Raw genomic sequence first — 14,650 nt, forward strand, 5'->3', positions numbered from 1 at the left:
GGGTCGACCTGAAACGTCACCTATCCATGTTCGCCAGAGATGCTGCTTGACCTGCTGAGATGCCCCAGTACTTTGTGTCCTTCTCTGTAAACAGCTGTTCTTTGTTTCTACAGCAATGTTGCCTCGCAGCTCCAACAACCCAGGTTCCATCCTGACCTGTGGTGTTTCCTGTATTGAGTTAGCACACTCACCGCATAGTTTTCCCCACACACCCCTACGATCAGGATAGGTTAATTGGTTACTGAAAATTACCCCTGGAGCAGGTGTAGGGATGGCAGAATCGGGTGAAAGTTGATGAGCCATGTGAGAAAGAAAAAGTTGCAGGGAAATAATTAAGACAAATGGGGTTGATAGGATTTCCCTGAGAGCCAGTATAGACCTGATGGGTTGAATGGTTTCCCTTGTCAAAAGGAAATTACAAGGTATTAGAACAGATTGTCCAAAAACATTGTTGAAAATTATCTTGTAAATGAGGCATAAGAAGGGAGCAACAAATGATATTGAGAACACAATGAACTGCAGGGTTGGAATCTTGTGAAGAACATTAAGTGCTGGAGTAACTTCATGCATAAGGCATGGATAGGCAATATTTTGGATTGGGACCCATTCTTTTTTTTTGCTTACTTATGGTCTCTTCCTCTCTCTGCCTACTTTGAAGAGGTTTTTCTCCTCTCTGAAGAAGAAACCTGACCTGAAACGTCGCCTATCCATGTCTTCCAAAAACACTGCCTCACCCGCTGAGTTACTCCAGCACTTCGTGTTCTAAGTTACACTGAGGATGATGACATTGGCTGCATAAAGTTTTATATTCAAAGGCATCTTCGTCAATTGTTTCTATCGTAATAGAATTTTCACTCAAGCATGGAGCTTCAGGGATATTTGCTTGTCCATTTTATCATTGATGTAATATAATAAGTAGCTAAATGTTGTAGAACTGATTTATGCTGGGAGCCAAAGTAAGAACGTTTCTTTGGGGAAATTCATTACTCGCAGTTGTTTGCAGTTTTAACATGGTGAATTGATACCATTATTCACAGTCCAAAGATGCTCAGTATAAGTTCAAATACTCTTCCAAGTACACAAAATTGAAACTTACACATGAAATTTCCCTTAAGTAGATTTACCCAAACATGTTGTTAATACTCTCATAATACATGGATTGAAATAATTTCATGTTTTGATCCTTTATCTTGGGCATAGGTACTTTAATTCCTCGTATATTGCAAAACATACTTGGCTAATAAAGTATTATTGTGATTGTGATTAATAAGGATTAAGATGAAGAAGATGCAAGTATTTAAATCCACATATTAAGAAAGTATTAGCAGCCTGTTTGGGTAATGGTACTTAAGGGAAATTTCATGTGCAAGTTTCAATTTTGTGTACTTGGAAAAGTATTTGGTTTCTAGCTATTACTAATAAATTCCAGGTAGAAAACCAGGGAGAATGGCTTCATTAATCAAGTAGCCAGCTACCTTCAGCACACCTTGAGTTATGAACTGAGTTTAAAGTATACATAAAGCAATTTTTGCTTCTGACATGTGTTGTGCTTATTTTTCCGACAAGCTACAATTGAAGGATTTCAAATCACTTGCCAAGGATGCATTTTGAATTTTTTTTTCCAAAATCTTTGGAAGACTATTTGAGAGAACATGTTTGACCCTGGTTTCTGTAATCAACATTCTTTGCACGTGTACAGTAAGAAAATCCAAGACGATAATTTGATATGCGAGAGGCAGCCAGGCCAAGAAGCCAGGCTTCATGACTCATGAGCAGCAAAGACAGCTTTCTGTGGTCAGTTCCATCAGCATACAAATAAGACTTTTCCGATTCATTTTATGGAAAGACTGTAAAGCAATAAACTGCAGATGATGGGAATCTGAATTAAAAACAGAAAACTATGGAAACACGCAAAGACAGTCAGTGTAATTGGAGGGAGAACAAAGTGAGCAATCCTGGCCGACAGCCCATCATCAGATGAACAGCTGTCGTCTGTGGTAGTGGTTCCACTTCTTGCTCCGCAGATGCTGCCAGCCTTTTGGATGTCGGCAGAATTTTCTGTTTCTATTATGGAAAGATGATAATTGTGTTCTTCATAAACAAAGGAGATTTTCTACAAGGTACCTTAACCCGTGGCCCTCCCACCACATTAGCCCCTGCTCATAGAGAGAGTCATACAACGTGGAAACTGATCCTTCGGCCCAACGATCACTGTTCTGCTCTGTTCTGCCCACTTTTCTGTAAGTGGCAATTACTTTTGCGCACAGGCAGAGATGGTGTTCTGATAGCTTAACTAAATGGGCCACGCTTCGTTTGAGGGTGAGGTCAGTGCAAGATGTTAAGGTGATGAAAGTGGGATTTTGGTCTAACTGTTTTGAGGTAATTGGAGTGGGATCTGATACCAAGCACGCATTATTCTGTCATCTGTATGTTCAGCCATATTTCTGACAGGTTATAAAACAGAATATACTGAAACTCTCAGGTCAGGCAGCAATGTTTCAGGTCGACGGTCATCCTTCAGATCTCCAGACGTGGGAATTTTACGAATGATCGTGCACAATACCACATGATTAATAATGCATTTCTATTCTGCTTTGTTATCTAGTTTGATAAATCATATGCATACAATATACGCCACAATTTTGGAAAGGAAGGCAAGAGAACGGACTATACCCCGTTTAGCTGCATGAAGATTATTCTGTCAAACCCGCCGGGACAAGGGGACTATCATGGTAAGTCAACAATTCTCTCTTTTGCATTGAAAGGACCTGGAAAGAACATGGCAATGTTTGTTTGACTGCATTTTCCAACAACCTAGAGGGTACAGTTTGTGTTAATCACTGTTCTGCTCTGTTAGAGTCCCGACTGTCTCCTGAATGAATGAGATGAACCATGAACCATTCATTCAGGCTATACTTTGCATTCCACCTTGCTGAGCACTGTTTTCCATTTTTCCTCATTTATTTGCAATGGACATCATATATCTGTCCTCCAGCACATGCAACTGGATAAATAAAAAAATATGAAAGACATGAGGTGTATGTTAAACTTTAAGGTGTAGAATAATTTTGGGGGGGATTGGCCAGTTATTGCCTTGCCATTGCATAGCAAACCTCAGCAAGTGTTCTGACAAACGTTCAAAATGCACACGTCTCTTTGCCATAGTCCTTTGACTGAGAGCAAGCTTTGTCCCCAGTCTCCTGCACCATTTCCTTTTGTGGGTGTTGAAAGATTTGAGTATTTAGAACCTATGCACTAGGAACTAGATTGAAACCAACTTTTCCCAGCAATTTAAATGCCATGGCTATTCTCTGCTAAATTCAGCAAACTAAGAACACTATACTCCTGCATCTACTTGCATTTAATCAGCACCATTAGTGTTGTGTGACAGTCCAATGTACTTCAGAGTGTTTTCAAAAGAGATCATGAAAACCTAGGCCATATGTTTATGCTCCAAAGTGTGGCGAAAGGAAGTTCAGTGCTGGAGGCTTATGGAGGGAATTACATTCACCTTAAACCTATGACCTCTGGTTCTTGCTTCCCCTACTCTGGATAAACAATCTGTGTGTGTGTAGCGGTCATTATTTGAAAAATCTCACCTGTGACACATTGACAGCATCCAGTCACCAGCCAAAGTCTTGGAGTCGAGAAAGTTTGTTTAGTTTAGTTAGGTTTAGAGATACAACATCACCGAGTCTGCACTGACCAGCGATCACCCGTACACTAGTTCTACCCTACATGCAATGTACAGCAGCCAATTAACCTACAAACCTGCACTTCTTTGGAAGGTTGAAGACAAGTTAGCAGAATGCCTTATGGGCCTGTCCCACTTAAGCGATTTTCTGGGCAACCACAGGTGACTGCCGCTAAATTTTCAACATGTTGAACAATTTTGGGAAAATCATGGCGACAATATTTGCTGTCGTAGGTTGACGTAGGTGCTGTCATAGGTTGTCGCCAGGTGTCGTAAGTGAATGCCATTAAAACTAGTCCCTGGCAATCGCCTAAAGACTCGCCTAAGTGGGACAGGCCCTTTAGCAAGCAAATTTGTCAATGGTGGAGAATCATTCATGACCCCAAATATCCCTTACCACTTAATAATCTCGTCAGTACTAATAATATATTCCCCTTTGTGAAAATGGAAATACAGTAATCAATTTGCCATCCCAGAGAGTACAATATTATAATGACTGAACAATCTCTTAAAGCAATGTGGTTTTGGGAGAAATCTTAGCTGAGACATCTGAGGCGAACATTTCTGCTGCTCTTTATAGTTGTGCACTGGGATTTCTTCCATCCAGAGTCTGATGTGTTAATAAATATTCCTTCTGCATTGCTTTACTTCTTAGGCTGTCCATTTCGGCACAGTGATGTTGACCTACTAAAGCCAAAGCTGCAGTCCTATAAGATTTCACCTGCAGAAATAAACCAGGTAAGTGATCGGACTTCATGGCCAATAGCCTTTAAATTTTGTATACGCCATTGTCTTTTGACATATTCGTTGAATGTAGCACGGCTTTTGAGATTTTGAAGCTAAATCTTGCAGCTGGGCTGAATCCCTCAATGATTTTTAGGTCAGTTTGAAAATATCAAACATAATATGATTTTGCTGAACAAGGATATTAACGATTATGGAACCAAGGCTGCAGTTGGAAATAGGGCACAATCAAGCATGATCAAAATTAGTTGTGAAAATTACTGAAGGGTCTGAATAGCCTATTATTGTTCAGGGGCTGGGCATCCTTCAGTGAGTAACTCACCTCCGATCTCCACAACGCCTCTCTGCCTTCTACAAAGCTCAAGTTAGGAGTGTGATGGGATTATCCCCACCTGCTTGGAGAAGGGCAGCTGCAACGCCACCCAAGAAACTCAGCACCATACGGGACATAGCAACCATTTGATGGGAACCCCTTCTACAGCCATGCACCTATGAGAGCAGCAGCAGTTTGTACCATCTGCAAGATGCACTGCAGCAACTCACCAATGCTCCTTGGAAAGTAACTTCCAAACCCACAACTTCGACCAGCTAGAAGGATAAGGGTAGCAAAAACAAAGGAACACGGCTTGGAGGTTGCCCTCCAAGCTACACACCATCCTAACTTGGAAGCATTTTGCGCTCCTTCACCATCACTGGGTCAAAATCCTGGAATTCCCACCCTAATTATGGATATATCCACACCTCAAGGACTGGGGCATTCCAATACAATACAATACAATACAATTTATTTGTTGTCATTTGAACCCCATTGAGGTTCAAACGAAATTTGGTTTCTGCAGTCATACACACAAGAAAAAGAATCAAGACACAACACAATTTACACAAACATCCATCACAGTGAATCTCCTCCTCACTGTGATGGAAGGCAAAGTCTTGTCTCTCCCCTGCACTCCTCATTCTCCTCCCGATGTCAGAGTCAAAGCCCCCGGCGGGCGATGGTAAGTGTCCCGCGGCCATTAAAGCCGCGCCGGGCGATGCAAGGCCGCGCTCCGGGTCTTGGTATTGGAGCCCCCGGCGGGCGCTAACAAGTGCCGCGGCCATTTAAAGTCGCGCCGGGCGATGATATAAGGCCCCGCTCCAGGTAATTTTCAACCCCGCAACTCGGGCGGGAGAAGTCGCCGTTGCGGATGCCCCGAAAAGCGGTCTCCCAGCAGGGACCCGCGGGCTCCCGGTGTTACTGTCCACCAGACCTACGGTTGGAGCTCCGAATCCCCGGGGTCGGGTCGCAGCAGCGCGCCACCACAGCTCCTCCCGCTCCGAACTCGGCCAGCTCCACGATGGTAAGTAAGTCCGCAGGCTCCGCGACTGGAGCCCCAGGTCGTTCCGGTTGGAGGCCGCTCCACGGTGCTAGGCCCCAACGACAACGGAGACCCGACAGGGAAAAGGTCGGGTTCTCCGTGCAGGGGAAAGATTTTTAAAGTTTCCCCCACCCACCGCCTTCCACACACATACCCAGTTAAAAAAAAGCACTTTAAACTACATTCAAAACATTCAAACGCGACAAAAAAAACAAAATAAAACGACAGACGGACTGCAGAGGCCGCTGCGACGTGAGTTGCGCCGCCCACCCACGTGGATCACCACAATCGTCTCTCAGTTAGGGATGGACAATTAAATGCTGGCTCAGCCTACAAAGCCCACATCCCTTGAATGAATAATAATTTAAAAAGTCCTGTTCCTGAGTATTGGAAAAAATTCAATTAAAACAATAAATTCAATCATGTAGTGCAAGGGGCTGATTTGATTCTGACGTAACTGTCCTAATGCAGCAAATTCTGCCATTCATTATCTCAAGAGTGTTTTATTGTCATATATACATGCCGAAAGGAACAATTAAATTCTTACTTCAGCAGCACAACAAACATAGTATTCTGTAAAACCCATAACAACAAAATGTGTGGGTATACAAATAAATGAACAATCATAGTAGTGCTGTCAAAAATAATGCCCCCTTGTCTATATGGTTTGGAGCCTTAAGAGGCAGAGCTGATCATTTTTAACACAGATACTGCGAATGTTGTTAGAAGAAGCTTAAAACTATGGTGACTGGACAGATGTTTCTTACACTTCCTGCTGCTTGGAGACCCTGAAAATAATACCTGGCTCAATCCGTCAAAAATAATTAGCCACAAACCAACAAATCCCCAGGTGTGTATGGGGGAATAGAAATAATAAATGCATTTTATCATAAATTCCCCCGGGATTTTCTTTCTCCCTCAGGAAACAAAAAATGAGTTGTGGTAGCCTTATCTTAGATGAAAAGGCATGGGGTTTTTCATCAGCATAATTTCATCCACAGTTGGACTGCTGGTTCATTGCTGATTATCATCTGTGCCATTTATCAAAGTATTCCTTCTTTGGTCAAATCATCAAGCAATGCCAATTACAATTAACCGCCTTGTAATATAAGCCAGCATATTCCAAGTTGCAGCATGTTGTTTTAGTTTTTTTTAATAATTAGAATTTATTTTTAAATCACAAACTGTATGTACAAAGGGTATGTAGGGTAATTGGCTTGGTGTATGTGTAAATTGCCCAAAGTGTGTGTAGGATAGTGTTAATGTGCGGGGATCGCTGGTCGACGCTGACTCGCTGGGCCGAAGGGTCTGTTTCCACTCTGTATCGCTAAACTAAACTAAACTGCTTGTGCTCATGTAGGGCATAAACACTAGCATGGATCAGTTGAACAAATGGCCTGTTTTTGTAAAGAAGAACACACGCAAATAGAAGCAGGAATTGACCATACCGCTCCATAAACTTGCTCCGCCATTGAATAGGATGGTACGATGGCATAACGGTGCAGTTGCTGCTTTACAGCGCAGAGACCCTGCTTCGATCCTTCTACAGGTGCTGTCTGTACAGAGTTTGTACATTCTCCCTGTGACCGTGTGAGTTTTTCCGGGTGCTCTGGTTTCCTTCCACATTCCAAAGATGTGCAGGTTTGTAGGTTAATTGGCTTCTGTAAGTTGTCCCTAGTGTGTAGGATGTCTTCGCTGGTCGGCACGGACTCAGCTTTTTCCATGCTGTATCTCTAAACTAAACTAATCTAGTCTATCCCAGGCCTTAACTCCCCATCTGTCACATACCCCCCATTTAACTGGTATTTCAAAAATGTATTTACTTCCACTTAAAGCACTTCTGATGATCTATCCTTCACAATCATTTACAAAAAGTAATTTATATGTTTTAAATGACTGTCCCCTTATCTTGAAACTACGTCCCTTTGTTTGAGACTCTCACTGGTGAAAACATGTTGACATCTACCCTGTTAGGCCCCCTTAGGATCTTGTATGTATCGGTAAGATCACCCCTCATTCTTCTAAATGCCAAAGAAGACGGATCTCAGTTTAGCTCTTTTGATAAAAGAGTCCTCTCATCCCCGAAGTTAACCTGTTGAAATCTCCTTTCGACAGCCTCCTTTGCTTTGGTAAGACCAAAACTGTGGACAATAGACAATAGGTGCAGGAGTAGGCCATTCAGCCCTTCGAGCCAGCACCGCCATTCAATGTGATCATGGCTGATCATCCCCAATCAGTACCCCGTTCCTGCCTTCTCCCCATATCCCCTGACTCTGCTAATTTTAAGATCCCTACCTAGCTCTCTCTTGAAAGCATCCAGAGAACCTGCCTCCACTGCCCTCTGAGGCAGAGAATTCCACAGACTCACCACTCTTTGTGAGAAAAAACGTTTCCTCGTCTGCGTTCTAAATGGCTTACTCCTTATTCTTAAACTGTGGCCCCTGGTTCTGGACTCCCCCAACATCAGGAACACGTTTCCTGCCTCTAGCGTGTCCAAACTCTTAACAATCTTATATGTTTCGATGAGATCTGCTCTCATCCTTCTAAACTCCAGAGTGTACAAGCCCAGCTGCTGTACCTGCATGCTTACTTTCATAGACTGATGTACAAGGACCCCCAGATCCCGTTGTACTTCCCCTTTTCCCAACTTGACGCCATTTAGATAGTAATCTGCCTTCCTGTTTTTGCTACCAAAGTGGATAACCTCACATTTATCCGCATTAAACTTAATCTGCCATGCATATGCCCACTCCCCCAACCTGTCCAAGTCACCCTGCGTTCTCATATCATCCTCCTCACAGTTCACACTGCCACCCAGCTTTGTGTCATCTGCAAATTTGCTAATGTTACTTTGAATCCCTTAATGTTACGTTAAATCGCTAATTCCGGGTGTGGCTTCACAACAACCTGCATAATTCTAACCATACATTCCTATTTCCAAAACTTCGCGTTCTTTGTAATGATGGCCAATACGCCACTTGCTCCGCTGCTGTAATCCATGCTTCCTCTGCACTTCACCCATTTGCAATCACTTTCCATTTTGATATTTTGCCTTTTTATTCCTCTCACTGAAGAACATGATTTTTCCCACATTAAACTCCATTCATCAAGTTTCTGTCCATAATCTCATTCTACCTATGCCACTTTGCATAGTCACAACATCACAGCAAAGAGGTTCCATCTATTTTTGTGTATTCTTGGATATATTACACTCTACTCTTCAGGTAGTTCATGCAAATCATAAATAATTGAAGGCCAAGAACATTTCCCTATGCTTTAAATTCCTCTTTTATTGTTCTTGTGTTGATAGTGTTGAATGGTCCATCTTCCTCCTATCACTTCATCCTGTGAGGATGCCACCTATCCCAATGATTATCCCTCAGCTCGGGACAGAACTCATCTTATCCGTAAGGTCTTTCAGCTATTGCTCTTACCCTGGAGACCAGGGTCCTTGAATTCAACAAAATAAATCCGCTTTTTATTCCTCTCAATTTCTCCTTCATATGAATGGAGTGACGTACGATTAGGCTTTCTACGCCACCATCCAGCTGAGCAACATTAAGAAGCAGGAAACTCAGGAGCACAGCTTTCTGGTTCAGAGTCAATGTTTTGATTGTTAAGCTGCTTTGCCATCAACCTGCTACCAATTATTGCCGTTAATTTGACTCGGTTGAAGTGAGCATACAAGTCTGAAACTTCTAGGTTTAATCCCCATTTCAGGCCTTCATTGCATTTATAGTGTGTGTGTATATACAGATTTGTAATTACTAAATTAACTAAAACATTGGAGATCTCACTGGAGAGGATTATCTCACTCTGTGACCCTTTCTCAAGCCTTCAACCTGAATGTTTTGTGTAGTGAGGAATATAAGAATTTGTCCTTGATCCTGCTCTGCGATTTGATGAGATCCAGCTGATCTTACGTATCTTTATAAAGTCAGCTTTGTCATAGCATTAGTTCACAAAAAAATCTATCAGTTGCATTTTTTAAATGGTTTGCTGTTTGAAGAAGAAATCAGCCCCCAACTCTCACCAGCTACTTCTCTTGATTTTAAAATCGATTTATTTGTCAATTACTTGGTGGTTTCCATACTGAATCTTATCCTTTTGGAGATGTGTAATAGCTTTAACTTTCTGCATTGAAAGTAGTAGAAAGTTAACATACAGCTGCAGCAGCATCATGAAGCACCAGGGGGTGATTGAGGCTGAACTGTTGTTTCATGAGGTTAACTGCAACGTGCTCCATGTTCATGAATGACATTTACATTAAAACAGCAATTGTTAAATTTGGCCGTAAAATCTAGGCCAAAACTTACGATGCATAAATCCCTAGGAATGGGTGATGTTTTGGGTCAGACCCTTGTTCAGATTGAAAATCACGGGAAAAGGAAACGAGAGATATAGATGAGGGAGCCTAGGACAGAAAGGTCAGTGTGGGAATGGGAAGGGGAATGAAAGTGTTTCGCAACCAGGTCAGGTAGGTCCAGACGGACTGAGCGAAGGTGTTCAGTGAAATGATCGTCCAGCCTACGTTTGATCTTTCAGTGAAACAATCACCCAGTCTACATTTTGTCTGTCCTAGGCCTCCTCCATTGTCAGAGTGAGGCGAAATGCAGATTGGAGGAACAGCATCTCATATTTCGTTTGGGCAGCTGACAACCCAGGGGTATAACTATTGATTTCTCTAACTTCAAGTAACCCCTGCATTTCCTCTCTCTCTATCCCTCCCCCATACAAGTTACACCAGCTTTTTGTTCTCATCTAGCAAACAGTTAACAATGCCCTGTTTCTTTTATCATTGTTACTTTTTGACATCACTTTCATTCATTTGTTCTACATTTCTCTACATCATCATCTATATTTCTTGTTTCCCTTTCCCGTGACTTTCAGTCTGAAGAAGGGTCTCGACCCGAAACGTCACCCATTCCATCGCTCCAAAGATGCTACCTGTCCCGCTGAGTTACTCCAACATTTTATGTCTATCGTCGGTTTAAACCAGCATCTGCAGTTCCTTCCTACACATGTATAAATATCTGATAACTTCCCAGATTCAAGAAAATAAGTTTATTTTGATGCTTTAAATTGATCGTCTCAACCTGACCAGACAAAAAGACCCCCACCCCCGCCCACCACCACGCTGATTTGCATAACAAGCAAGCCCCTTATTTCAGATTTTATTAAATTTTTGAAGATTAAAACAAAAGAAGTATTAGGCTTTGTTGTTTCTCATTGTAGTTGTCATTGTGTATTAAATTGTCATGTGTACTACAAATTATGAAATACTCTGTATGTACTATGTGAAGTAAGATCAGAAAGTTTACCTAAGACTTGTAAATACAAGATGGAAGTGCTGGTGGCTCCTTCCCTGACAATTCACATTGAAGGTGGCAGTTATTATTGGGTTACACGTTTGACAAAATAATTATCATTTAAGTCAGGTGTACTCTGCCAGCAGTATCAAATTTGATTCCCAGTGGTTGCGCTTCTGACAATGTTACAGAATAAATGGAGCTGTTGAGACAGTTCCCAACTAATGGAGAGATGGCAAATCTCTCAAATGTCCAGTGGGGCTTTGTATTATAACAGCATCCCATCCAAATTTCTAATTGTCAAAGTCATTTTACTTCGTACCAATTTAATTTGCTCAACCAAATTTTTTTCTCTACACCATTGAAATTGCAGAGGCTCATTCCTACAGATAATGTTGTTGGGGACTTTTAAGTATTACATTTTCAAGTTCTGACATTGCCTCATAAGCTTCCGACTTGTGATACAAGTAAATGGCCAGCACTTGGGTCCCTCGGTGCTACTCAGAAAAAGAACAATGAGTTGACCAAATTTAAACATTTGTATTTATACAGCACCTTTCATTCTCTCAGAAACACTTTTTTGAAGTGTATTCATTGTAAGATAACAAACTGACAACTAATTTGTGAACGTCAGTATCTATTGGAGGAACAGCACCTCGTATTTCACTTGGGCAGCTTACAATCCTGCGGTATGAATATTGATTTCTCTAACTTCAATCAACTCTTGCATCCCCCGTCTCACCATCCCTCCCCCACCCTAGTCGTCGTACTAATTTCACTGTCTTGCATCTAAGTTTCATTGTTTGTATCACTCGTTATCAACTTCTCCACAGCCAACAATGGACTATTGTGGGCTCCATCGTTGCTGGCTTTGATTTGACCTTTTGCACACCTTTCATTCATGTGTTCTATGTTCCTTTTCATGTCTCTCATTTCCCTCTCCCCTGACTCTCAGTCTGAAGAAGGAATCAAAGGCAAATCAAACATACACCCACAAACACACACACACACGCACGCACGCATGCACACACACACACACACACACACACACACACACACACAGTTTTAATAGTACAGGTGCAGAACCTTTTATCCGAAAGCCTTGGGACCAGACACTTATCGGATCTCGGAATTTTTCGGATTTCCGAATGGAAGATTTTTAGCGTAGATTAGGTAGGTAGCGCGGGCGGCTTGAAAAGTCTGGAGCGGCTGCCTCCTCCCCGGTGACCGGGGAATCATTGTAAATCATTGCATAAATGTTAGTCAGTTAGTTTGGAGGGATTTTATGGGGGGGGGGGGTGAAGGGGGAAACTTTAATTCTTAGTCCCCTACCTGGTCGGAGAGGCGGGGAGCGGGCAATGCCTTACCGGGTCGCCGTGCAGTAAGCTCCGGAGCGCTGTGGCCGCCGACTCCCAACATCGCGGAGCTGGGGCTGCGGGCGTCCGGCCGCGGGCGGCGCCGGTTGGAGCTCCAACCCCGGCAACTCTACCCCTGGCTGCGCGGCGCTCCAAATCCAGCGCCGCCCGCAGCCGGACGCCCGCAGCCCCAGCTCCGCGATGTTGGGAGTCGGCGGCATCGCAGCGTGGGATACCAGCGGGGAGTGGGCAATGCCTTACCGGGTCGCCTTGCGGTAAGCTCCGGAGCGCTGTGGCCGCCGACACACAACATGTCGGCGGCCACAGCGGAGCTGGGGCTGCGGGCGTCCGGCCGCGGGCCGCGCTGGATTTGGAGCGCCGCGCAGCCAGGGGTAGAGTTGCCGGGGTCGGAGCTACAACCGGCGCCGCCCGCGGCCAGACGCCCGCAGCCCCAGCTGGGAGTTGGCGGCCACAGCGCTCCGGAGCTTACTGCACGGCGACCCGGTAAGGCATTGACCGCTCCCCGCCTCTCCGACCAGGTAGGGGACTAAGAATTAAAGTTTCCCCCTTCACCCCCGCCTTTCACATAAAAGCCCTCCAAACTAACTGACTTAACATTTAAGCAATGATTTACAGATGTTTAAGTGTCTCCCCGGTCTCCGGGGAGGAGGCAGCCGCTACAGTAGTACGGACCTGGGTTGACCGTGGGTCGTTTCGGGTCAAGTTTGGCGCCAAACGCGAGTTTTGGTGTGCAGACGACATCCTGGAAAAAATGGCCGGTTTTCGGAGTTTTTCGGTTTCCGGAACTCCGGATAAAAGGTTGTGCACCTGTATATAGATAGATATCTACATTGAGGTTGGACTCCACAGAAATTATTTGCTGTGCCTCCTTATAGTGGCTATCTGATCTGTAATATTCATCTACCATGGTTATTATGGACCTGGTTTAATGTTTCATCCACAATGTAATACTCCCAGTCATGTTCTAGGAGCATCAGCCTAAACTGCACTGAAGACTCTGAGATGAGCCCTGACTCCATGACATAGATGAGAAGTGATGGTCAACTCTTTCCCTGTTCCTTCACATGGATGTACATAATTTCAGCACTGTGGAGTCAATTAGGAATCGTATAAGACGTTTCAGATTCATTGAATTGATTGAAAGAGACAGCATGGAAATAGGCCTTTTGACCCACCGAGTCCACACTGACTATCGATCACCTGTTCACACAAGGTCTCTGTTATCTTACTTTAGCATTCACTCCCTATACAGGCAATTTACAAAGGCTAATTAATCTCCAAACCCTCACGTCTTTGTGATGGGGGGGGAAATCAGAGCACCCGGTGGAAACCCACGAGGTCAGAGGGAGAACTTGACACAACACTCAGGGTCGGGATCGAACCTGAGTCTTGGGCGCAGTGAGGCAGCAGCTCTACCAGCAGCGCTACGGTGCTACCAACATGTTCTACCTTACATGAACTCGTACTTTATTGGGCATTTCTCGATACACCTTTGACAGTACTAGCTTTGCAGTAGCCAAAAGCATTCACTGAAAACAAATCACACATCTATGTGAGAGTCAGACAAAAGTGGGACTGAGAAGAGACTACAGATGCGGGAATCGTGAGGAAATAAAAGTGGCGGAGGAACTCAGCGGGTCAGGCAGCGCCTGTGGAGGGAATGAACAGATGACATTTCAGGTCAGGACACATCTTCAGCCTGATGGGGTACAGGGGAGAAAGTTGGAAAAAAGTTATACGGGTGGAGCAAAGCCTGGCAAGTGATAGGTGGATATAGGTGAGAGGATGTGGGGTGGAGTTGGCAGATTTGTGGAGATAGTGACAAAGGTTAGAGGTGAAATGGAGACAAAAAGGTGTCAGATGAGAAAAGAGTAGTAGTGAAAGGCAGAATGAGGGATACATCCATCACGGCCTGCTGGATCTCCCAGTTGCCCCTTTCCTTTCCCATACCGCCATTTCTAACCTTGGCCTTCTCCACTGCCAGAGTGAGAATACAAGCAAACTTGAAGCAAACTCTCATATTCACTTACAATCCCATGTATGAACATTGAATTTTTTAATTTTAAATACGTCCTCCTCTTCACCCCCACCCACCCCTTCTTGGAGCCCCACTTCCCTTTCTATTCCCTTCCCCCTGTCCCTTTCCTTCTATATCTCTCCCTCTTTACA

General features: G+C 43.8%; 1 protein-coding gene across 2 annotated transcripts in view; it reads left to right on the top strand.

The window, feature by feature from the left end:
• prim2 (DNA primase subunit 2) overlaps positions 1–14,650 on the top strand; it is a 238,939-nt gene that overhangs the window by 194,100 nt on the left and 30,189 nt on the right. For both annotated transcript variants that reach the window (XR_004412093.1, XM_033021862.1), the window contains exons 10-11: positions 2,606–2,732; positions 4,350–4,432. Coding sequence is in view for 1 of the 2 variants with exons in the window: in XM_033021862.1 (XP_032877753.1) it covers positions 2,606–2,732; positions 4,350–4,432 (210 nt within the window). In the remaining variant the exon portion in view is untranslated. The remainder of the gene's footprint in view (positions 1–2,605; positions 2,733–4,349; positions 4,433–14,650) is intronic.

Source organism: Amblyraja radiata, chromosome 5 (assembly GCF_010909765.2).
Source record: "Amblyraja radiata isolate CabotCenter1 chromosome 5, sAmbRad1.1.pri, whole genome shotgun sequence".
NCBI classification, from domain to species: Eukaryota; Metazoa; Chordata; class Chondrichthyes; order Rajiformes; family Rajidae; genus Amblyraja; species Amblyraja radiata.